At 42.3% G+C, this 24,977-nt stretch overlaps 1 protein-coding gene across 3 annotated transcripts in view; it reads right to left on the reverse strand.

Moving 5' to 3' along the window:
- Nucleotides 1–24,977, reverse strand: part of cdh8 (cadherin 8) — a 104,274-nt gene that overhangs the window by 4,973 nt on the left and 74,324 nt on the right. For all 3 annotated transcript variants that reach the window (XM_069674278.1, XM_069674197.1, XM_069674350.1), the window contains exons 6-9: nucleotides 15,701–15,948; nucleotides 5,011–5,147; nucleotides 2,021–2,142; nucleotides 1,193–1,310 (exon numbers count right to left, since the gene is read on the reverse strand). In XM_069674278.1, coding sequence (XP_069530379.1) covers nucleotides 1,193–1,310; nucleotides 2,021–2,142; nucleotides 5,011–5,147; nucleotides 15,701–15,948 — 625 coding nt within the window. The remainder of the gene's footprint in view (nucleotides 1–1,192; nucleotides 1,311–2,020; nucleotides 2,143–5,010; nucleotides 5,148–15,700; nucleotides 15,949–24,977) is intronic.

Below are 24,977 nucleotides of genomic sequence, written 5' to 3' on the forward strand. Positions count from 1 at the left end.
TAGACTCATCATCGCAAACAAAAGCCGCGCACACAGGCTCGCAGGAGCCTGACGCTCTTCACTGAAGTGTCTCCCACAGCTGCCGATTCAGATAGAAATAGTTGCTGAAGTGCTGGGGGATACGCTGCGATGGGCTTTTTTTCTCTGCTCGGAATTAGAAATACCATCGACAAGTGGTCGGCATGGTATGTAGTCTGCGGAGCTGAACCACAACACATATTTGCTTTCCTTTCAGGCAAGTGAGAAACACAAAGGTATCTCTGTTTTCTGGACTAACACAGAGCTGCTCTGTCATGGTGAAACATCTCTAGTGGAGGTTTTATCTCTTCTTAAGGAACCCTTAACTCTTAACAAAAGAGAAGGAGCCTGCGTGTATACATTACATGGTGGGGTGAATTAAGACAAGTATATAGTGGCCGGTCTGTGCCTGTTAAATCACTCATTCATCAAATCATTCATTTTTTCTTTATTCTTCTTCATGTGTCAAAAAGCTACACAAATGTACTTAGCCAATGCTATTTTTGTGTTTCCTGTGACTCATATGCTGGCATCTTGTCCACTTGCTTGCCAGTGCACCTGTTTCAAAAGTATTTTTTTTTATTTTCCAAAAGATGACTAGTCCATTTGATGACCTGATTTTTATGGGCTCTTTCCTCCGTCAGAGAGAGGTTGCAGCGAGTTCGCCTGCAGCCTCTGCGTCGCAACAGAAGGCTAGTACCATATGAGGATTTTCTGCCCCGAGCTGAAGACATTACACAATGTCATCATGAACACAGCCTGTTCAGAGGCAGCGACGAAGGGGAGGCAGGAGACGAGGAATGGGATAAAGACGGGGAGAAACAGCAAATAACCAATCAGAGTATTTAGCAAATAAATGTAGCACCATCTGCCACGCGGCAACAGCTCCTGAGAAGTCACCCTACATTGAGCTGCAAGACTACCAGGAAAAGCCATTTGGATCCCATTCATTTAGCTTCCCTCAAAACGCACTGGGGAGTAAAAAGAAGCTGGTGTCCAGACAATTTCACATCTGCTAATTGTGAGCTACACTGATCCACCAGATTTCATCTCCAGTACGGCTAACATGCCGCGGGTTAGAGATTAGACTGGAAAGCCATTGGATGAATTTACAGAAACTTCACTCATGCTGCCGCAGAACAGTTACTCCTCCGCGAGTCCTCTTCTTACTCACCTTGGTTGTTTTTGATGGTGAAATTGGGGTTGTTGAGCATCTCGGGGACGAGACGATAGTCAAAGTAGTGGCCCTGGATCGGGTCGTCTTTGTCCACCGCGCTGACAGTCTGAATCACCTGTGTTGCAAACAGAGAGACAAGAAGATGTACAGAGGAGGGCTCAGAGCCATTACAGGAGGCATTACTCTGTTTTTGCCACTGCAGATTGCTTCAGTCTAATACTGGCTGGATCACACCTGATGAAATATATGCCCTATTCATTCCTGGATTTTGAGATTATTATCAATGAGGTCCTGTCTCGTCTGGCACACTTTCCGGCTCCTGGCTCTATCTGTTAATCTGTCACCACAGGTCTTATCGTGCTGTATGTCTTTATGATTGATTGGAAATTAGAATTCAGGCCCTGCAGGACAGTTTCCCTTTTTCGCCTCCTCTCCTTTCAATAAAGCTCCCCATTGTACGCACGCAGCTCCCCTGAATAGGGTCGATTGATGAGAAGGAGAATGCTAAGTACTTGTCCAGGATTTTTGGCTGGGTGAGGCAGTGTGCCATCTGGAGGAGGACATGAAAGACAGTCTTGAATTATGATCCATTCTGATCAATCCTGACTGCTCTCATTTCCCCTTTGCTCTGCGCACACTGTGTCAAGGGAGGGCCGTAGCAGGGAAAAGAGACCGCACTCCCACCTCTGTAGTTTCACAGTGAAATAAATAGGCTATAATTCACTGTGGCCAATCATTACGGGGGAGGGGAGAGAGGGGAAAAGAAAGGGAGAGAGGGGGAAAGATGGATCACTGCTTTGATGAATGAGCCACTTCTTTCCTTACCTGTCCAGGTCTTCCATTTTCACACAGAAAGGCTTCGTATTCGGTGGCAAACTCAGGCGCATTGTCATTAATGTCCATTACTCTGATGGCCACAATCGCCCTCGATATCTGACTGTGGTTTCCTGATAGATAGATAGATAGATAGATAGATAGATAGATAGAGCAACAAGGGGAGATAATTAAGAACAGACAGTGAGCAGGTTTGGAAAACAAGGTTACACATGAATTCCCAGGTAATTTCTGTGACCTAGTTTAATTTCCTTTATTTTCCGTCTTTATTCCTCCCTTCATTTCCTGAGCTGATGGGAGGACAGATGAGAAACCACATCAATCCACATTTCAGCTGCTATCAGCCATGCAAAGCAGGATTCTAGGCAACACAAAAGGAAAAAAAAAATCCCCATTCAAAGTGCTTTTGAAAATCCCCTGTACACTGTAATGTTTAAAACATGAGGGTTAAAACATGCATATTAATGAGTCATTGGTAAGTGAAGTCTAAAAAGACAATAAAGGCAGCTTAATTAGATTAGATTTTGATTGGAATTATTCATCACTGGTAATTGACAGTCCCTTTCGAGAGTCCCGTAAACGGTTGTTTTTATTAATCTGTGGTGCAAATGTCAACTTTTAAAATAATTATCTTTTAATGCGGGCCAAAGGAAGCCGTGCCGCTGTGGCCACTGACACGCGTGTGATTTCAGTTTTTGTATTTTTAATTGATTCTTTAATTGATTCAATCTGGACAGTGTCAATTACTAAAATATAAAATGTGTTTGAAGTGAGACAGTGTAACAGCTACTGAACAGCAGCTACAGCAACGACCCAACGAGCAAACTGGGATTACCTTCAGTTCTTTTTACACAAAGCAGACTAAATATATTAAGATAAGAGTTCAGGTCCGGTCAGAACACTACTGCAGTACATGCTGACTTAAGGACACTTTCTAACACGTTAAGTATTAGAAATGCCTTTCTAAGTTTTAACTCGTCAGTTAAACTTATTAACCCTCAGAACACTTTGTACCTGCGGGTTCTTAACACTGAACAGATGTTCCTAGAACTACCTTTTCTCCTGTAAGGGTTCCAAACATCAATATGTTTATTTATGGCATATAATATCCTAACATTGGAGCACAAGCAGAAAAAAAAAAAAAAAAGTCATAAGGCATTGCTAATTAATGTCTGTTAGAGACCATCCATCTAAAGTTTGCTCATATGAGCTACTTTTTAACAAATGCAGTGTTTATTTGTGAGAGCAGAATTGTGTTTTTCCTTCTTTAACATGGCACATAGTCCCAATTAAAAAGACAAGTGTGTAGGATTAAGAGGCATCTAACCATGCAGGTGCATATTATAAGCTGACAAGCATCAGTATGAGGGCCTCACAGGTGTTGCTATCTTCTATTCCAAAGGTGTACAAACCTGAGATAGATTGTGAACGGCCTGCATTAAAGCCAGTGCGTGCAGTGTGGTGAATCATTTAATGAGCAGGTTTGCTATGTCGATATAAAGAGCTAATCCTAAGGTACGAAAAACACCGGACTTTACCCACTGGAGCTTGTATTATGAAATTGAACAACTGACACAGAAATAGACATTTCCTTGAAAGAAAATTTCAAAGAAAATCCTTTAAAAACTGTTTTCCTTTGATATTAAAACCTAAACACAGAGCTGAGGACTCCTCAGAAAGTGGAGGCCACAGGCGTGCCATGAGATGAGTTGAAAAAGAGGTAAGCAGTGAGGAGAGTGGAAATTGACAGTCTGATAGACAGTGATAGATGGATTAGGGCAGAGGGATACATACCCCCCTCCCTGCAAAAGTGACTTTCCCCCAGCAGCAGACAGGGAATGGAATCTGATTAGTCAGATGTCAACTGGTGCGAGGCGGCAGAACGCGCCTCCGTTTGGGTGGCAAATGGCATCGGGATAGAACTGGGAACACATCTATTCCTCTTCACGCCAGAGAACACACCGGCTTCCCCTCCCCATCCGTGAAGAATAGCAAAACTGCCATATTTACTTTGGCAAATTCCTATTAGGTGTTCTCAGAGATGCCACTATCTCGAGCCACAGTTACTTTGCCAAGAGGCATGAAAATGCGCTTTAAATGTGCGGGTGCAAGAAAATGACAAGGCAACCAGCTTATCAAATGAGACACATTCAATTCCTCCGACGGGCTGCTTCGATGGCGGGATTTGTCTGTGCTGCACGGCCAAAACATTATGACAGCGCTCGGGCTTTCATTTATTCTGACAATTAATGTGTGTTTCCTTTGATTAAGGAAAGAAAGGGAGAGATAGAGGATGAGACACAGAGAGAGAGAGAAGGACGGAGAGATAGAGCAGAAGAGGATGGAGGAAAAAAACTTACAAGCTGTGTCAATTTCTATTCCAATAGCTTTAAGGGGTACATTAAGCTTTATCACAACGTACAGCCCCCCTGAAACAATCTGTATGCAAATAAAGCCTTACATACGGTTTGAGCTGTTTGTAGCTCTGCCGGCAAGATTTTCTACGTAGTCAGTGAGTTTTGCGGTTCGCAGATGTTCTTTAATCTGTAATGGATGCTGGCGTTGGAGCAATCCACTCTGGAGCATGCCTTTAAAACTGTTTATTTGATACGTCTTAATGTTCTTGCACTTCCACAAATTGACTACTGAGCTGTTTAATTCAATCAAAACTCAGCAAATCAACGTATTTAATGCCTCTGTGGATTCAAATGCTAATTGTTTGTGGCATATTCTGGGAGCGATTAAAAGCGCTGGATCTACAGTTGAACAGAGGATTGTGAGAAGCAGGTCAGTGATTCCTTTGACTGGGAGAAGCCATGAAGTCGCTCTTTTGTTCGTGTCTGCCTGTAATTCTCAGTTTGTCAAACCTGCGTGCCAGTGAACGTCTAACAGGATGAAATTGATTTAGAAAATAGGGCATTACAATTCATGAGGAACACTGCTCACAGCAGGGGAGAGCAGAGCCAGGAGCAGTTACTTACTGACTTCTGTGGCCGTTACTGTGATGTTGTGCCACATGTCCGTCTCCCGGTCCAGCGGTTTGGCCAGCGTGATCTTCCCATCGTCCACGTTGATGTTGAACTGCCTCTCCAGGTCCGTGTGCCGGTCGATGAAGTACCTGCAAAGACAATCAATCATCAGAAATTTGAGCCAAAACTCTCTGCGGTCCTTTGGGTGTTGTGGCTGACGGCGCCTAATCCATCAAGAGAAAACCTGTAGATTAATGCACATTCAAAACAGTAGGAAATCAATGATTATCTGAGGAATAATTACAGCTTTCACATGAGCAGCGGGGGGCATTAGAACCTTATAATGTCTGAGAAGTGCTCCCCCCACTTCGCGGTCATGGCAACCTGCAAAAAAAGACCATTAGTCCATGTTATGTCAGGGTAAGAGATGGGGTGTTGTTAACCCTGTTTGCGATCTGTCAACACTCAATTGCTCCCAAAGGCTTTGCATTAATGAGTTAGGACAGCATTGTGTCACACATGAGCTCTAACAGCACAGGGAGGGGAGATAATGAATGTAATGGAGATGAAGCATCCATGAGCCTGTTATGTGTGACCTTGTCTGATCTTAGGCAAAGTGATGGCGTTTGCTTTTGAAACCACTCGCCGTTTTTAGGTTAATAAAGCAGCACAGTTTTAAATGAATCAAACACTGTTGCAAAGGAAAAATGGCTGAATGTTCCAGAGGCAGCTAAATTTAGGAATATATAATATGTACATAATGTTCACAGAAGAGATACAATGAGATCCGATCTGTCACCGACTTGTACGTATCCCTTTAAATACCTCATTCATGTACCACAGAGATTGCAGAGCTGGCAAATGGCATCACCTGATTTTCAGGCAACTGCACGTAGTAAAAGATACAAAGAAATGGAATCTGAAAAAATCTGGGCTGTGACACAGATTTTTACACCAAGGGAGAGCATGTTTAGAGATCTGTCAGAGTTGCTAAGATAACAGTTTTTTGTAGCCCTGATAGGTTGCAAATGCAAAAAAGCAAGGCAGAGGGACGCAGGTTCAGCTCAGTGGTTAAAGCATGCCCCTTATTTACAAGGAGGCGCAGAGGCCATCCCTCGGCCCTTTGCTGCATGTAATCCCCGCTCTCTCCTCCCATATCTCCTGTGTCCTTTTAATAGAATCCCTCAAAGACCCATCTATTCTTGTAGATCTTGTTTTGATCTATTGGAAAAACACAAAGCTATCACCACCTCTCATAGTGCTGCATTTTTGTGCATTTGTAAAACTTTCCTCTTCCCGATTCTGTTTGTGTTTGACCCTGGTCTCTGCCTGTGACACACTGACTCTCTCAGACTTAAAAATACACTTGCAAGACATAAAACTCCCCAGAAAAAAAAAACTCCAGCAGCGGCTATGAAATTGGAAAGCACATAAAAGAGAATTTTCCGATGCCACTTGAAGCTGTGAAATCGCTCTCTCATGTTGCAACGTGAGCATCGCCAATTCTCGGGACAAGCCCACACAAAACGGGCTAAAAAAAGAATCTGTCATTATGGGTCATCTTTGGTTTTCATTTGTCATTATGTGTGACTGTCACAAACATCCTACTCACCCAAAACACAAGGCTGCACTGACTCACGTGACTAAATCGCACAGCGTACCGCACCAGAGTTTCCACAGGACAAACTGTTCCTGCCTCACTCTCGCATCTTCCCTCACAGTCTCACTGAAAAGTTTTTTTTTTCTTCCTTTTCAATCCAGCTGGGTCTCCAGCTCTTTCTAATCCAATCCCCCTATCCAATTCTCTGCAGGCCCCTTCCCCACACAGGCATCCCTCGGCCACCAGGCGCCCCGCTCACCCTGCCTCCCTTCCTTCCTAACCCTGGGTCTTGTTCCATCTCGCAGAGGAACCACTCATCCCTATCAGTCCAGACCTGTGGGCAGGGACCCTACAGTGTTTGTACGAGAGAGAGAGAAGAGAGGGAGGAAAGAGGGGATGCAGGAGAGGGAGGAAAGAGAATACAGAAGGAGCACAACAACAACAATTTATATGAAGGAGGATGCTGCTTATACAAGAATGGTGGGAAATGAAATAAATAAACCACTGGCCCAGATTCCAATTGTTGGGGAGATGTACCGAGCCGTGACATTTCCATTTTTGAGATGAAATGGTGTAAAATCCTCTAGACGCCGGGCTGGGAGAGGTCCATGAGGACCCCCACATCCCCCTCCCCCTCTCTCCCTGCCCCCTCCCTCTCTCCCTCTTTCTGTGTTGCCCTGCAGACGCAGAGCACTTTCAAGACAGGCAGACAGCAGCGAGCCACCTGGGAGCAGCCTCTCTCCTGCAGACTGAGTGGATCCCAGTCAAACTCTGACAGCCTCACGTGGAAGCGGGGAGACAGACCCTGAAATGTTCTGCCACCTGTCACTCAAACTGACAACGTGATGTGAAAAGAATTAAAAGCAAATAAAAAATGATATCCAGCGCTATACGTGCGCGGGGTCCCAGAGCGTGATGTTTGAATGCATGCGCGCGTCTGTCTGTGTGTGTGCGTGTCGGCTCGCTCCAGCTTTGCTTTACTTCACAGGCCTCTAAACGGCACTTACTGACCTCAGTCGAACAGTTAGACATCACGTGGAGGCTGTTTGTGCCAAATATTTTAAAGCAGTGAAGCGTTCTTTGAGCTGACGCAACAGACATCCGGATAAATTCAACCCTAAATATAAAAAATCAAACATAATACGCTAATCAGAAAGCATCAGTGTGACAGAAGCCGTTGTGTGCATGAAAGAGATAACGAGAAGCTGTAATCAGTGAGATCATTATTCTTTTTTTCCATTCATTTACGGTCCTTTGGTGCATTGATGTGGCGCGTCGGCACTGCATTACTCACAGCTCACCTGTCAATCAAACAGTGGGGCAAGGACATGTTCTCTGTAAGCCTTTCTGTGGGTGGCAATCCTTTGTCTCTTTAGCCACAGTGGCTACCACGGCTCACGCTAACACCCCGGTGATTCCTCTGTCCCGTCTCGTAATGTGTGTCAGACAGTTTTCTCCTGAAGCGATGCCAGACACTGCAGCTGGTAAAGAGCTTTCAGACTCTACACCAACATTAATAGCTTCACTCTTCTCTTCTTCACACTACAGATGCAAATACTTCTATGATTATAAAGCTGTTTTTATGTTAAGTTTAAAATCAAGAAATCAAACTTAATGTCCTTAAACTGGGAACACAACAACAAAGAGCAAAAGCAAAGACGCAGACTGACGATGATTGAATATGTCTAAGAGGAGAAACACTGAATGAACCAACAAATCCCTTCATGACCTCTTGTTATGAATAAGAAAAACATGGTTCTTATTTCCACAAACACAAGCACTTATTGTTCAGTGTCCGGCGTTATATTGAGCCCCGATTGTGTACACTGAATGTGAAGGACATAAATGTAAGGCACTTAGCATAAAAGCATCTGAATTAAAATGGTGCTGCACAGATTTTACACATGAAGTTCAGTTTATTACTCATCAAGCACTACTCAGCCTCTCGAGGGAGCGCTGTGAAGTCTGAGAAAATAACCCTCATGACATCATCAGGGTCACTGGGTGCTCCAGCACCTCTTTGATGTAAAAAATCTATTCGTGCCAGACAAAAACTGCAGTGTGCCTCTTAACATGAGAGCATTTCGCAATACTGGGTGTTTGAGGTCAATATTGATATTTGACAGTTCAGGTGCAGACAAGAAGACTTCTCAATCAGACAACGATGTGTCTGCCAATTCTGTTTTTGAAACAGTTTTATAATACGTCTTCTATAAAGGTGAGAAGTGAAGTGAGAACATCAGCCACCACAAGCTAAAGTCACTGCAGACCAGGCAAAGCTGTTTAAACAAGGTGTGTTGTTTTCTTTTGAATAGGGATGCAACCATTAGAGATTTTGTATGATTACAGTCTGAGGAATAATCATGGTTTCACGATTATTATGCATGAATTAATATTACAACATTACTAATGTATAAAATCATCTTTGTTTACTGAAAGCACAACTTTCACTGCTACGCCACTGATAAAGTTAGTAGGTAATTAAATATAAGCGCGTCACTTACAATATTTCATCAAGTAACTAGCCACTAACGTAATATCACTCAGTTAATATGTATTGCCTTTACTTGGGCGTGTAGTGCTGGGTGGTGACCCACAGATGCTGCATCAGGTTTGATGTGTTTCACACTTTAGCCGCAACTTTTTTCCGGCAGGTTTTGCAGACGGGGGATCCGTTAAGAACTCCCCGGTCATTCTCGGTGTTCCCGAAATGCCTCCACGCTGCCGACTTCACTTTGGTGGATACAAAGCTTCGCTGCCGTAGTAAAGCTAACGTAGCCCCAGTCTCTTGATAAGCATATCATGTTAAGCTGGTGCACCAACACAGGTGTCACTTTGGCCACGTTCCGTGCAGTTTGGCCCAAAAATAATGGACTGACTTTCTTGAGAGTGAGCACAGAAACCCTCGGTGTAGCGGAGCCTTTACGATTAGATAAGTGTGAGGTTAAGAGTGTAACCGGTTAATCGCTGCATCTCTACTTGTGAACTCTAATTTCACTGTCAGAGGGAGACTGTATTCTTTTATTCTTTCATGATTTAAATAGTCTCACTATAAATATACTGTATACTATAAAAATGATACGATGACAATGATGTGTCGGAACCATCTTTACTTTAATCACTTAATCACGTATCAGCCCCACACTTTCCCACAGTAGGTGTCATTTATAAATAACTAACGTATATACAGCACTGATCGTGCAAACGGGAGTCCGGCTCTGGTTAGCACCACTGCAAGGTAAGCATCGTCATTAAATTAAAGGCCTAAAGGCTTCTGCACTTCAGTGTGTTTGTGCTTTAGCACATAGGGGCGGGCTTTTTATCACCATTAGAGTGTGAATGTGAGTGAATGTGTGCTTCTGTGCGACTGAGCGCCTGTATCAGTCAGAGCGAGAGGAGGTGAAAAGATCGAGAACAAATGTTTTTTTTCTCCCGCTGAGAACAAAATGCCTCTGTGACATTCGTGCTTGTTATTAGGTCAGTAATTCCACCGGGAGGATCACAGATGTAGAACTAATTTCTGCCGTCCCCTGCATGCTGACCACTCGTGTTTTAAAGCTACGTCGTATTTAGGTTGGATCCCAGGCTGCTGTACCAGGAAGGTGATTTTCCTGGAAAGTTGAAATCATAAACAACAAAAAGTCGTCCTGTGGAATTTGCCTCCCTGACATAAAGTCTCTATTCACTTCAACAGCGTCTCCTTTACAGGTCTGCTTGTATTACCATATGCAGCATGTCAGCTGTCAGCTGTGCTAATACTACACGCAGAAAGAAACAGACTCGACAGAATTCCATTAAGTTACAATTTCCCTCCAAAATAAAAGGAAAAAAGTGATGAATACCAAGAAAAAGATGTTACCTGTGCTTGTTTAAATTACAAACCAGATTTGGCAATGCTTGTCACGGTATCAGTACTGGGAATAAACTACAGTCACAGCTACTCTATGAAATGCAGCAGTGGGTGACATACAGCCATATAGTGACTGCCAGATGTCACATTGCGTTTTATTTGTGATCAGTCAGGTAGAAAACGACAGAGCACAGGCTCCAGAGAGAGGCAATACTGAGGGACTATTTCATGGAGTGCACCTGAAATGTTGTTGGTTGGATGCATTAAGTACAGCTAAGGGCTTGTTTGTCTCCTGAGTGCAGAGGACATGGCAGCCCACCAGAGCACTCGCCCCCGAGTGGTTTAGACTCCAACTGGTTTAGTCTGGTCCGGCTGGAGGGGGAGAGCGATTCTAATCAAAGGGGTCGACTGGAGAGCTCGTTCAGATGGTGGTCAGGAGAAAGTCCACACTAACGTCGCTATTACCGCTGCCACTTCAACGCTGTAGTATAGATCCAAACACAGCTTTGTTACAGAGCCCTTCTTCTCTTAGTAATTTCTGAGACAGAACGATAAAGAACAAAAGATAGAGAGGAGAGGAGACAGAAGGGAGGGAGGAGGAAAATTGCAGGCTGACAAGTATAATTTACGACTAATTCAAGTGTAAAGATCAACAGGCTGCAGTGTTACCACTGACATGTTCTCGATTGTTTTCACAAGAATACTTTATTCTTCACCCGTTTTATTAGAGGGTTATAGTTAATAAAATAACTACTTATTTATTCTAAATCAGTATCACAGCTAAAAATATTTTCTCTTGACAATGAAAGCTGCTGTCCGTGTCTGTTTCCGGAACCGTTTTTGTTACCGAAAGAATATTTCTGCATTTAAAGCTGAGACGATACGTTTATTAATGGGTGACTCGTTTGGCAGCTAACTGACTATTTATTCATCTATTAAGCCAAAACAACAACAACATTTCTCTGGTTCTACTTCTCCAGTTTCTCTGTTTGGTATCTGTATAAACTGAATATCTTTGGGACTTTGCACAAGAGGTCTTCATGGGTCTGCCTCGACCTTTGTACCAAAACCCAGACTACAGACTGATACAGTTTTGTGTCCGCATTGTGTTATGGTATCGAGTGTGGGTTGGGTCCCATACTATTTCTACATTCCTGGGTCTTTTTATTATTATGTGTAATAACTGAGTGGTGGGTATAACAGATAATGATAGGATGGGATGACAGTAGCAGGAGTAAGGTGGAAAAACATTGAGCAGCAGCAGCAGCCAGTTGGAGGCAGTGGAGCAGAGGGAAGATGGAAACCATCCATACCACTGTTTACTGAGGTGAACAAGAAGCTAAAATAAAACTGATATAAAGAAGTCAAACCAAGCAGCACCCCGTCTGTCTGCTTCTCCTTCATGCAAGTAGTGGACAAAGACTACGAGACAGTTAGCACCGTCACATGTACACAGCGTTTCAGTGTGATGTGTGGCGAACTGAGCTGGCAAAATTAAAGGGCCAGTTTGCCGATTTTCAACCTCAGTCCTATCATGCTATTATGGGGAGCTAATGTCATGATGGTAGAAAAAAATGCAATTTGGCTCTGTGCCTGTGGAGGACGCTATCTGTTTCTCCAATGGGCCCTGGAAAACCTCCGCCAGACCACGTAAAACGCGTCATGTCTAGGACGCCCACCTCCGATGTCATGTCTCGTTCAAAGTCGTCAGGTTTGAAATGTAGACTGCAGACCTGAAGATTTTTTAGACAATCAACCGGTATATTCTCATCGTAGTTCAGATTCGTTACCGCTCTGAGCCATTGCCTGCAGCGATCAATGTGCTTGACTGGAAAACGGTGGTATTTCACTCCAGCGTCTCTCGCCGGGCCGTTCCTTTCAGAGGGAGGGGCGCAATGCACACTCGGTGTCCAAGAAAGGCAGAATGGGCGAAACCACGAGCTGTTTGTACAACTTTCTCCACAGCTATGGCGCCAATTTAAAATATTATTGCTTCTATCGATTACAGAGAACACCAGCTCTGACTGACAGTGGCTTTTTCCTGGGGAGGATTGCTCCTTCAAGTTATCGCAACATCAATAACAAAATTAGGGAACAAAAAATAGACATACTGTATAAACCATTTAATATTGGTGATATTTGACAGTGTGCAACGTTTGACATTTTTAGTACATTTTAATTACTGCGTTTGCTGAGTAAATAGAAAAGACCCGGGTCTGTGGTCTCTCACCTCTCTGACATGCACCGTGGCAGGTCTGTGGTATCTCAGGCACAAACAGGTTCGGGTGCATACACTAAGAATCACCCTGAAGGCCAATACTTTGGACTGTTGGCTGCACAGAACACATCATTTAAAGACCCATTCTTGGACGAGGAAATTGGAGAACAGTACATATTTCGACCAAATGATTAATTGATTAATCTAAAAACAACTGTTGCCCTTTTAATCATGAATTGAAACAAATGTAAAATGCATCCCATTGTGCATCGCAAACAACTTTCAAAGTGTAATTATTATGCTTTTTGTGTAGTGAGGCTTTTGTCCAGCGTTTCATTATTTAGAACATGCGTCTGATCTTGTAAGAGGCATTATTCAGGCTGCAGCCTTCTGTCAGCCAGTTTTTCTGGAAGGATTAAAATCCTCCACGCTGTAATCATTTTATCAGCCCAAAGCTCAGAGTTACGGGCTAATACAGACCGTGGCTGGAAGGAAAATCAAATGGTCTTTGGCGAGGGCCATGCATCATATTAAGCCCTCCATGACAATAGTTTGTTTCATCTCATCCCCCACAAAGGAAACTCTCGACATCTGTGATAGATCATGCTCATCCTGAAGGTTTGCAGGATGGGGGTACAGATGTATGCCGGGACTTCAGAGAAAATCACATGTTGAAATGCGGCAGTTTTTTTTCAGACAAAATACAAACAGGAAAGAAAAAGTCTGGCTGTGAGTGTAATCTTTGAGCACTTATTTCCCCTTCGATGATCAGTGTTTTACAGGATTTGGCAGATGATTAATGCTGCGTTCTATTACCCACTTCTTGTTCTTCTTTCTCTCGGAGAATCAAACTGAAAGTTTTAGAGGGAGCTTTTTATTATTAAAAAAATCTAACAGCTCTCGAGAATATTTTCAAAAGGCATCATTCTGCCTCTCTGACTGCAGTGGATTTTTATGTGTTTTTTGTTTGCCTGACAGCCACACAAAGCCCTGCAGCAACAACCCATTCTGAAAATAACAACTTCTCCACAAAATTGTAAAATTGGTGATTAAAAGAATAATGAACAGTGTGAGCGTTGGAGAATGACCCCAGGACAAATACGAGAGAGAGACAGAGAGAGAGAGAGAGAGAGAGTGAGAGAGAGAGAGAGAGAGGGAGATGGCTGCAGAAAGAGAAATGACCTGCTGCATAAAGATGGCCGCTCTGCGTCACATTCTAAACTTTACACAACACAGGATGTTTGGATGTGGACAGTTTTATAGCAGTTAACGTGCGAAGAGCTCCTGACAGCATGCATGCACACTCATTCATTATTTAGTCACTTTTCTTTCCATAATGACGCACTGATGACAACATAACCAGCTTTTAATACTGCACTTAGAAGAATGTGCTGCTTTGAGATGATTAAATGACAAACTGGACTTTTAAACACTTTTCAACCATTCTGGCTGCTCATGCATTATTTGCATAGAATGATAGTACTCACTGTCAAATCTAAGAAACAAATGAATCTGTATTGTTGATGTGCAATAGCCTCAGAGAGGGTAACGATAAATAGCATGACAAGACATTTATAATATAATGAATGTTTCTTAAATGACAACCACAGAACCTGCAGATGTGAGATTGAGTTGGATCATATGAATCATTCTCCTTTGGGTCGGAGGATACATCACTTATAAAAAACATCACCAAATTGTATTTCACTTAATGGTAGAAACTAGTTTAACCGCAGAAAAACTAACTGGTGTATTAAGCACAACATGCTGCAAACTGTTTAAAAAGTGAAATCCCATTGATCCCAAGTATTTCCCTCTGAGGAGGCTCTCTTGAACAAAGCATCGGTTTGTTTTGGGGGCAGTTTTCTCTTTGCTTTATTGTCAAAAACAAAACCTAAGTTTAGCCTTGCAATAGCATTTAAACAAAAACTAGAAAAATGTATGCTAGACAACAGTGCTGCATGCCAGCAAGAGTGCAGAGCAAACAGTCTACAATGCATGCGGTCAAATATTTTCGGTATTGCCATACAAGGTAAATATACTGAGACTCTTCTGTGTTTTGTAATTTTAATAAAGAAACAATGTTAGAATAAAGTATAAACATATTTAGGGACAGTCAGGGACTTATAGTTACATGCATTTTTATTTTAACAAAGTTTTTACAGAGCAAACTGTAAAAACAGTCAAACTGATGCTTTGGGAGTGAATATTTCTAATTCACTAACTTTGTCTCTCTGTCTCACTCTAACACACATACAAAGCACAGAGCTGCTCAACAAACAGCACAGCACAGAATAAGGACAGAGAGAGGCGAGAGATGTCATTATACATGAAATGCTTGTCTTTTTTTTTCACCAGCGGAGGGACATCATGCAACCTCAGGGCTCAATTCCTCCTGGCAATCTCATCACTAAACATGAGGATGCCACCAGAAAAGAAATAAAAAAAGAGAGAGTAAAATGAACTGGCCCTGCTCTGTAGCCTCGTCCAATCTACGAGAGCCAGCCCGCTCTCTGCCCGCCATGCAATTACACACAACCTGTTGAGTGTTGTCCCGGGAATGCGGTCAGCAAGTCGCTGGAGAATTAATGAAATGCCAAGATGGAGGGAGAGAAATTGCCGGTATAACCTATCCTCAAGGTGCCCTTGTGGTATTTCTAAGAATAAGTCACACAAGAGGAGAATATAGGAGGCCTGGTCACACGGTGAAAGACAAAGTTGTGCTGCCTTCAACTCATAATCTACTTTTTCTTTGGTACATCAGTGGAAATGAGAGCAATCATTGGACGGTTTCCTCACTGCCAACGACACCACCACAGTCTCCAAAGGTCACAGGCATGAGGAGATTTAATTGCATGCCTCAGTGTCAAAGCTTTTATTAAAACAACTCATTAGAGCCTGAAAAGACTCACTTTCAACCTGTTCTCTCTATCACTTCCTCAAGTTACACTGAAGGGCGTTGCTTTTCATGTTTAGTCACCATGTTGCTCTGTTCAGTCAATAGCAAAAGGCTAAACAGTGAAGGTTGTCTTACCTCACTTGGCTCCCAGAAGAGTCGGGGTCCCTGGCGTTGACCGTGCCTATCACCGTGTTGATGGGGGCGTTCTCGTTCACTTCCAGTTGGTACACTGGTTTGGAGAAAACAGGAGGTTCATCTGAATCTTCCACCACAATCTTCACTGTAGCCGTGTCCTTGAAGGGTCCCCCACTGCTGGGCTCGGAGCGGATGTTGGTGGCTTCAACTTTCAGGGTGAAGGCTCTCTTGCTCTCGTAGTCTAAAGGCTGCAGGGGAACAAAGAGACGAGAGGTCAACGACTGATGTGTAGTCCAATGCGGGTGCTTCTTCATCTGTCCAAATCACACATGCAAAATCTTATGGAGGAGCACAATGCAATTTTGAAGCTCTTGAATTTTAATGGAGATATTGCACTTAAACTTCAAAACACTACGACTGAAGCACCCCATACATTTTACACCTCAGGATGAGTTTAGCTGTCACTAAAAGTATTGTTGGGCATGTGACAGCAGAGTGAGTGATTCTGTGAGTTTGAAGGTAGTGCTCCAAAGTAGGAAAAACAAACCCTTATCCTGTCATCTTAACTAAGATGGTAAAAAGTCAGAAAGCAGATCATGAATGCAAGAGTTACAACCGGAGCCAACCGTGGACGTCACACATGCAACACTGTCTGGATATCTGGGAAGTGTGCTCCCGCAATTACCAAAACTGAGATCTTTGAGATTATAACTTTAAAATGGTCATTCTGTCTATTGACCACATTTACTTTTTATACATTTCACTTCTGCTCATAAATATACTTCTGCACTTTTATTCAATCACATATAAATTGGCACCAGAAGACTTTTACTTACGTATCCCGATTTCGTGTTATTTCTACCTTTTATTGAAGTTACGTAAGAGGCTGAACTCATTAACTTATTATATATCCCTTTCCACCATTTAAACATCACTGTTTAATGTGCAATTATAACTTTACAGTGTGCAAAATATGGTGAAATAACACTTAAGATATGTACATCATCAACCTGAAATTTTATTTCAGTTTAATCAACGTAATTACAATATATATCTTTTTATCATTGTTATTAATTGCATATGCATAAATGTGTATGCCTGTATTGTTGACTGCATGCATAAGGAGAACAGACTGGCAGACTGCATTGCTTATTGCTCGAGCTAACTGATCTCTCCAGGGATCGGGCCACTGGACTGAGCGGACCTGCGAGCGAGCAAGCATCCAAACTGTGAATTATTCTCTATTTTTCAACTCAATAAAAACATGTCAATGTAGTCATTTCAAAGAGGCTGTTATTACGTGGAAATTGCACCAACAAGGAGCTTTAATCCAAAGAGACACAGTTTGTGAGTGTCTGTGTGATAACGTCAATGTTCTACATCTCTTGCTTCATTTTGATTTAAATCAATATAGTTCTTATTTTCCGAGTTGCACAGACCTGAGAGTATTTCCCACCCTTAATCGCTGTGAAATAACATAAATCTCTGCTAATGCTCTCAGTGACAGCAGATTATAGAGCTCACTTACTGCTATCACAACCACATCACATAAATTAAATGAGAGCAGGTGCTTATTCAATTTTGCAAAGAGAAGTAAAAATATTTTGTGGAGGACACGTCGTCGTTGTGTGACTGACATATCTGTTTAATTGCTTTTGTCAATTGCTGTACAGTATTTCTTTTACAGATGGCTCGTCATTAATATTTAAAAGGAAGAGGGGAGTCACATTTTTACTCACTCGGCATCTCCGAGGACATCCCAGACTGTCACAATTTCATTCTGAATCACCTCTGGTCGCTCTCATACTACTAGAATAATGGGATCAAGTCACTTCCACGCTCCATAACCAGGATTTATAGGGAAATCAAAACTGGGCCTTGCCGCTTGAGGGGATAGGAGCCGGCTCGGGGAGGGAGGAGGGCTAAGACGAGGGATATGAACAAAACGAGAAATGTATTCAGTTGGAGAGAGAGGAGAAGTGTCCCTCAGGTCAGACAGGGCCGGTGCTGAGAGGGGGCCGTGGGTGAAGGGGGGCATCAGAGGGGGTCCTGCTGGGAGAGAGCAGTAGCAGCAGCAGCAGCAGGGGGGCAGACGCGGGGGGAGGCAACCAGGGGCTTTGACTTCCTCCACACTCCTACACTCCTGGCATCGGGGCACGAGTAGACAGACCGAAGCCCCTGAAGCCTCTCCAAGCCCCACTCCTCCATGGTCGGAGAAGCTATTTGGAACACTTTCATTATTAACCTCCCCTTCTTCTCCTCCTCACTCCTGACACCCACCCCCACTCCGTTTCTTCTTTTCTCTCCCTCTCTGATCCTGCCGTCTGTGCCGAGAAAGTACATGGTGTGGCTGGACGTGGAGCCAATGGATTACACTTTAATTCAGAGGGTAGTGGAGTGTAAGAGCTGTATGAGATGCTACCGGATAGTCCAAATGATTATATGGAAATGGAGAGAGGACTAACTTTAATATGAATTATTATTTGAAGTACACACGTGGGTTTAACTGGTTGGTGTCCAGCACAGATGAAGCATACTGGAACTTTATTGTGATGTCATGATTCTGCATTTAAAATATACTTTAAAAACATAGAAATATCAGAAAGCTGTAAGTATAGTTAAATCTTTCTGTTAGATTTCTAGCCTTACTGATATGTTCTTACATTGTTGAATAAAATTGCTCAACATTGTCTTTTCAAAATAAGAGTTGTTCTGATACATCTGATCATTGGTGTCAGATATGCCTCCAATACCGCCTCAAAGAAAAAATGATATCAGTGAATACAGATCCGAATCCATAATCTTTTAGCCTTTAAAAAAATCACCCGGAATCAGTTCTTCTTCACTGCTCCAAACAGCAGCCTACACAGCAAGTTGCCACTGGCAGCTACTGTTTTACAGGAGTCAATGTATGCAGACAATGTAACAAGTCAGAGTTGACTAAATGTCAGCAATTTTTCTATATTTAACAATGTAACATCCCGGCAGTAAAACAAAGATGTGTACAGTATGCAAGACTTCAGTTTTGAGGAGGAAGTAGTGTTGCCATAGGAGGTTAGCAGGCCGAGCTTGTTAAAAATCATTTGTTTTTCTATTCAAATCTATTCAAATTCATCAGATGAACTTTATTTATATAGCACTTTACACACAGGACAGTTGATCCAAAGTGCTTTACAGCGTGCACACACAGGAAAACAAAAGCAACATGACACAAACACAAATAGAAGAGGAGAAAAAATCAGAGTAATGAAAAGATAATAAAAAAAGATTTATAATAACAGCACTAATAATAATAGTAGTCATAGGACTTATTGTAATAATATTAGTGCTACTACTGCTACTGCAGCCAATCATAATAATAATACTAACATCATGACTGGTATCGTTAGTTAAGTTGACTTAAAAGTTATAATCTTGAAGATCTCCATGGCGATAAACTGTAATTGCGGGAGCACGCTTCCCAGATACCCAGATATCGCATGTGTGACGTCCACGGTTGGCTCCGGTTGTAACTCTTGATTTTCCTCGCTGGCGGTCGCTTTCCTTTTCAGACTGTTTGCCTTCATCTGAGCGTCGAGTTTGTTTCTTTTTCTTTGGATTTTCACTTATTTTTGAAGTTGTATCTGTAGTCATCCATCTTTTCTTTGTTTGTTCAGCCATAGTAGATTACTGTTAACTCACAATACTTGCAGTGACCGGAAAAGCAGCTGCTTAGCTCCGCCTACCCTCTCTGGCAGACCAACCACTGCTGGCTGATGGAAAACGTGTCACTAACTGGGTGCCACTTGTGATTTTTTTTTCAGTGGGCCATAAGCCCATCACCGTTATGTTACCTCATTCGGTGATAGATAGTGATGTAACAGACATTTATTTACATGAAAATCTTTGAGATTATTACTTTAAGGATCTGAATAGTGGGGGAGGATCAGATGGTGGGGCGAAGAGAATTCTGTAGTTTGGGGGCAGAGATGCAAAAGGCCCTGTCCCTGTAACACTTTGTCCTGGATCTCTGGACAGATAGAAGTCTTTGGTTAGATGATCTTAGTTGTCTGTGTGATATGGGGACAGTAGTTCTGTGGTGTAGGAGGGGACCAAACTTTTGAATGCCTTGTAAACATGATTTTAAAGCTAATTCCGTAGCTCACAGGCAGCTAGTCTAGGGAGGCAAGAATGGGAGTGATGTGCTCCCTCTTTTCTGACCTTCTCAAAACTCTTGCTGCTGCATTTTGGATTACTTAGAGACAGGATAAACAAGACTGGGTGATACCAAAATATGACAAGTTGCAGTAATCAAACCGGGAGGATATGAAGGCATGGATGATTTTTCCAGGTCAGAGGTACAGAGAATTGATCTGAGTTTGCAGATGATGTGGAGCTGCATGAAACTTACTTTTACTACATGATTGATTTTGTTTGTGAAACTCTAACCCTGAATCTAATATGACTCCAAGTTTTTTTGCATGTGTCTTAACAATCCAAGATGAGGAGTCAAAATGTTGTGGCAAAAATAAAATAACTTCTGTTTTGTTCTCATTCAGCTGAAGAAAGTTTGCAGCCATCCAGGATTTGATGTCTTGAAGACAGTTATTGAGGTCAGTTAGTTTGTTGTAGTTGTTTGGCTCTAGGGGGAGGTGGATCTGAGTATCGTCTACATAACAGTGAAAATAAAGAATGTGCTTTTGAATAATGTGGCCTAGCGGAAGCAAAAAGATAGAGAAGAGGATTGGACCAAGTACGGAGCCTTGGGGGACACCAGAGGACACAGGGGCAGAGGAAGAAGATGAGTTGCTAATAGTGACACTGAAGGAATCACACTGGTACTCAGCAACAGCTGATACACAAGTTCACAGAATCCAAATTGGTATAGGTTAGAAAATAATGGGATCAGAAGAACTGTGCCGGAAAATTAAGCTGCATCTTCGAAGAGAAAGTATGAAGAGAGATATTTTTTCCACTTAGAGGTGGTAGAAGAGTTCAAACACAAAACTGAACCATCATCATTAAGTTTTTTATGATGAATGTGACAAAGAGCGAAATCAGCATCCAGAGTCTAAACCTGCAGGTGGCACCTAACTCTACTCCACTTGTTCCCCACCAACTCCTCAGTAGAAATGTGTCTCTTTAGCTGTTAAATAAAAGGCCTAGGGGCCTAAAATAATCACAGTTGGAGGCTACATTTCTGTGGTGTGGTCACAATGATGGTTCCACAGTTATTTGATCAACTGTTAATATATAAATATTGAAATACGCTGCTTAATGAGTATTTTTTGGTGAGCTGCTTTTAACCTCTACACAAGAAACACGGCCCATGAAGAACTCCACATTAAATTCATCTGGGGAAATTCTCCCTTATCAAAACACTCTCTATTATTCCCACCTGACAGCCTGCAGAAACAACTCATTAGATTTTTTTCCAGAGGGGAAAGGGGCGAGGGGGGCTCTGACTGCTGCTTGCATATTTAATGAAACCAAAAACACTTGTATGTTGAAAGAAAAACAGAGTGCTAAACAGCTCCTCTGAATCACAGAGTTAAATTTGATTCATTATTATCAATAAAAAAGCATCTATGTAAGCTTCTGTTTAAATACTTTATCATATCCTGCCAATGGAATCAGAATACACGTCATATTTTGAAGCATTCAGATTATTAATTCAATAAACGCACGGCACTTTGACGGAGTAATCCAGGGAGAGCGTCTTTGATTTGTATTAGTATGCACGGTGGTGCTGTTGTGCTGCTCCGCTTGATTATTAAGAAATTCATGAGTGCAAAAAGAGAACAGCAGAGTTATGTACCAGACATTTTAGCGTCAAGGTTGCACAGCCGATTTACATTCTTATATGTTCCCTGTAAACAACATGTGCTAACTTAAAGGTCTGAATGCAGGACAGCAGACCTACACAAAGCAGCAAAGACACATTCTTGTCGTCGTGTCCAACCCCTCAACCCCACTGTGTCATTTTCTGTCCCTCTAAAGCCTTAGCATCAAATCAGTATGTACACAAGGCCATTTAGAGACTTCAAAGTTCAGCGTTGGCTGCAGGGGTGAAAGCTCAGCATCCCACTAACATCCCTCGACAGGCCTGGGGGCCGGCAGATAAAAAGCTTAAAAACCCACAAACAGCAAAGAATCTCTCCCCTGGTCTGTGCCTCTCCAGCCTCACTCAGATCAATGTGTTTTAACCTTGCCGCAAAGGATCTCTAATCATCCGAATTCCACCTTAGATGGCAGTCTATAGACCTGCTGGACAGGGACAGGCTGTGTGGGGAAAGAGTTACACTTTTCTTCTGTCAGCCAGCTTGGAGGAGAACACTGGTGAGCGTACAGAACAGAATAGTGATGTGTCGGTCGTGAAAAAATCGGCTTTATAAGGTGAATGAGGGGAGCCTGCTCCAGTCTAAGAGCCAAATTCTTATATATTTTTTTCCTTTTGGTTAAATAATACAAGTCATAATAAATCATGCTATTATGTGTCTGTCAGAGGGAGGGGCGCAATGCATGCTGGGTGTTGTAGGAATGCAGAATGGGCGAAACCACGAGCTGTTTGTACAACTTTCTCCACAGCTATGGCACCAGTTTCAAATATTATTGCTTCTGTCGATTACAGAGAACACCAGCTTTGACTGACAGAGGCTTTCTATAGGGGAACTGCTCCTTTAAGCTCACCTTTAAATTGTGGGGAAAAATGAAAGAGAAAGTACTTCATCGTTCTTTTGAAAAATGATGGAAAAATATTACTTTCATATTTATATCATATCATGATTAGAGATTATTATTCAGTTAAGGGAGATAGTTATCCTTGACATGTTCTACTCTTTAATCAGAATTATCACCAGATATTTTAATGAATTATAGAAAAAGAAACTTGCACATTTATTTCTTGCATATGTGCTTTCAAAAAAGAAAGTAATAATTGAATATACTTGTTTGATATTTTTATTTAATATTTTTATACCTAATTATACATTTAATCTTATATATTTATAGTAATCTATTTATTATCTATATTGCTTATCCTTTTCAGGGTCACGGGGGGCTGAAGCCTATCCCAGCTGTCATTGGGCGAAGGGCGGGGTACACCCTGGACTGATCGACAGTCAATCACAGGGCTGACACACAGAGACAGACAACCTTTCACACTCACATTCACACCTATACGGGCAATTTAGAGTCACAAATAACTTAACAAACATGTCTTTGGACTGTGGGAGGAAGTCGGTACCTGGAGGGAACCCATGCACGAGGAGAACATGCAAACTCCACACAGAAAGTCCCCCTTTGTACGAACCGGGATATGAACCAGGAACTTTCTAGTTACGAGGCTAGTGCTAACCACTGCACCACCGTGCAGCAGTGAGACTGAGTATGATTATATAAAATAGGTTGAGTGAAAGATACGTGTACACTTGCATAGGTCAGAACATTGCAAAATAAGGAGCCAAAGAACTGCTGCTGAGATGAGCTACATGATCTGATCACCGGAAAGAGCTGAAGTTCACATCACTTAAACAGGAAAGCAAAAACATAAAAACTGCACCTTTTAACTCATCTCAACCTGAGACGCTGCCATCTGAGGGGATGCAACAACAGCAAGTGTGCAGATGCCTCACTCCTTTCCCGACACATTACCATCCATCCTGCTTTAGTGATGAAGGAAACAAATTCATGGCCACAGAGAGAAAGCTGAGCAAGGCTCTCTGCGGGACACGGGAGGAGTGGAGGTTGCCTAAAAGACTAACACATTTGACATTTGCTTTGTCAACAGCACTGATGTTTTCTTTAGTGGCAGTGAATCGTGGTCCCTGCAGATCGCGTTAGCGCTTATACATTCCACCTCCCACTCACTTCATTGTTCACACTCTGACAAAGTCACACCACACGTCCTTGGGGTAATGTCATTTTACATCACAACACAACGGCATTCCACATTTGAGTGATGTATAGCTCTCCTCTACAGACACTGAACCAACCATGACTCGAGACTTTAGAGCGCCCATCCATCAGTCATGTGTATAATTCAATCTATGCAAACATCCTCCACCAAGCACTGACTTCCAATATAGAATACATGCATACATAAACAGCACATGCTTTGCTATCTTTGATACCGTGTGTTCAGATCTCAGGTTGATTTTCCTGGATGTCCTTCAGATACGGCTGAGTCCCAAATCGCTTGCAGGTCACAGTGCTATTAAAATGCATAGCTGTTTTCGAGTTGCACACATTTCACACCTTTTGAGCAAAATATGGGTTAGGGTGCTTTAAATGGCTACAGGCACGCAATGATACGCAGGCCCAAACCTCTGCAGCTTTTATGCTGCAGGAAATATTCAAACTGCAAGCTATCAAAAATCACTGAGATCTTAATTTGAGCTGCAAAGCACACGTCTCAGCCTCTGCCTCACTTCCAAATTAGCTGATGAATAAAATAGTCCTGATGTGAACGCTTATTTCCCCAACATTTCCTCGTACCGTGCCGTTAAACGCAGATGTGTTTGCCTCAAGGTTAGAGATTCAGGTTTTGTGACAGGACGGTGGCTAGCTATTTTCCCCTGAGCGAAGCAATTAACCAACAACTGCTCAGCTGAAGTAGCTTTGGGGCCGGCGGTAGAAAACTGCAGTTCTAACATGTGGCTGTGTGTTAGCATTCAGAAGAACAACAAGCGGCTGCAGGTTCAGTCCATCTGCTCTTATGCTGATGGTAATGTGGGTGTCAGCAAAACTGAATTTAACTAAACTTAGAATGAGGCTGAGGCAATTTACAATATGTTACATTTTACCTTGAGCTAAGACGGCTAGAGCTAAACGGGAAAGACTGTAATGTGAAAATAAGATTATCGTCTGAAAAAACATTTGTTCACTTGCCTGGATGTCAACACACACACGAAGTCCAGACTGAAAATTGCTCCTTTACTTCAAGCTAAAATCTTGTGCAGGCGATGTTTTAATTCATTGTTACTTTTCTTTTCTTTTCATAGATTTTTCTAAAAAGAAAAAAAAATTGGTTTTAGCAAAATATTACAAAAGCTGATGCTCCGTCAGCCTCCAATGCCACAGTGTCTTAATATTTAATGTTTTACTTTTGATTAAAACCTCTGAATATTTAAGGCCAATAATTTCACCTCACACAAAACAGGCAGAGGGATTTGGCCTTATCTTAGTTTACATTTTGAATTATAAGCATCACTTTTTTTTCAGTTTTGCTAATAATTTAAGAAATTAGCTGCAGCAGTTTGATGAACCTGCAACTGTTCTTGCTTTAAGACCTCAGCCC

The sequence above is a fragment of the Semicossyphus pulcher genome, unplaced genomic scaffold (assembly GCF_022749685.1).
Source record: "Semicossyphus pulcher isolate SPU_LCO1_2020_fin unplaced genomic scaffold, fSemPul1.0.p SCAF_1, whole genome shotgun sequence".
Lineage (NCBI taxonomy): Eukaryota > Metazoa > Chordata > Actinopteri > Labriformes > Labridae > Semicossyphus > Semicossyphus pulcher.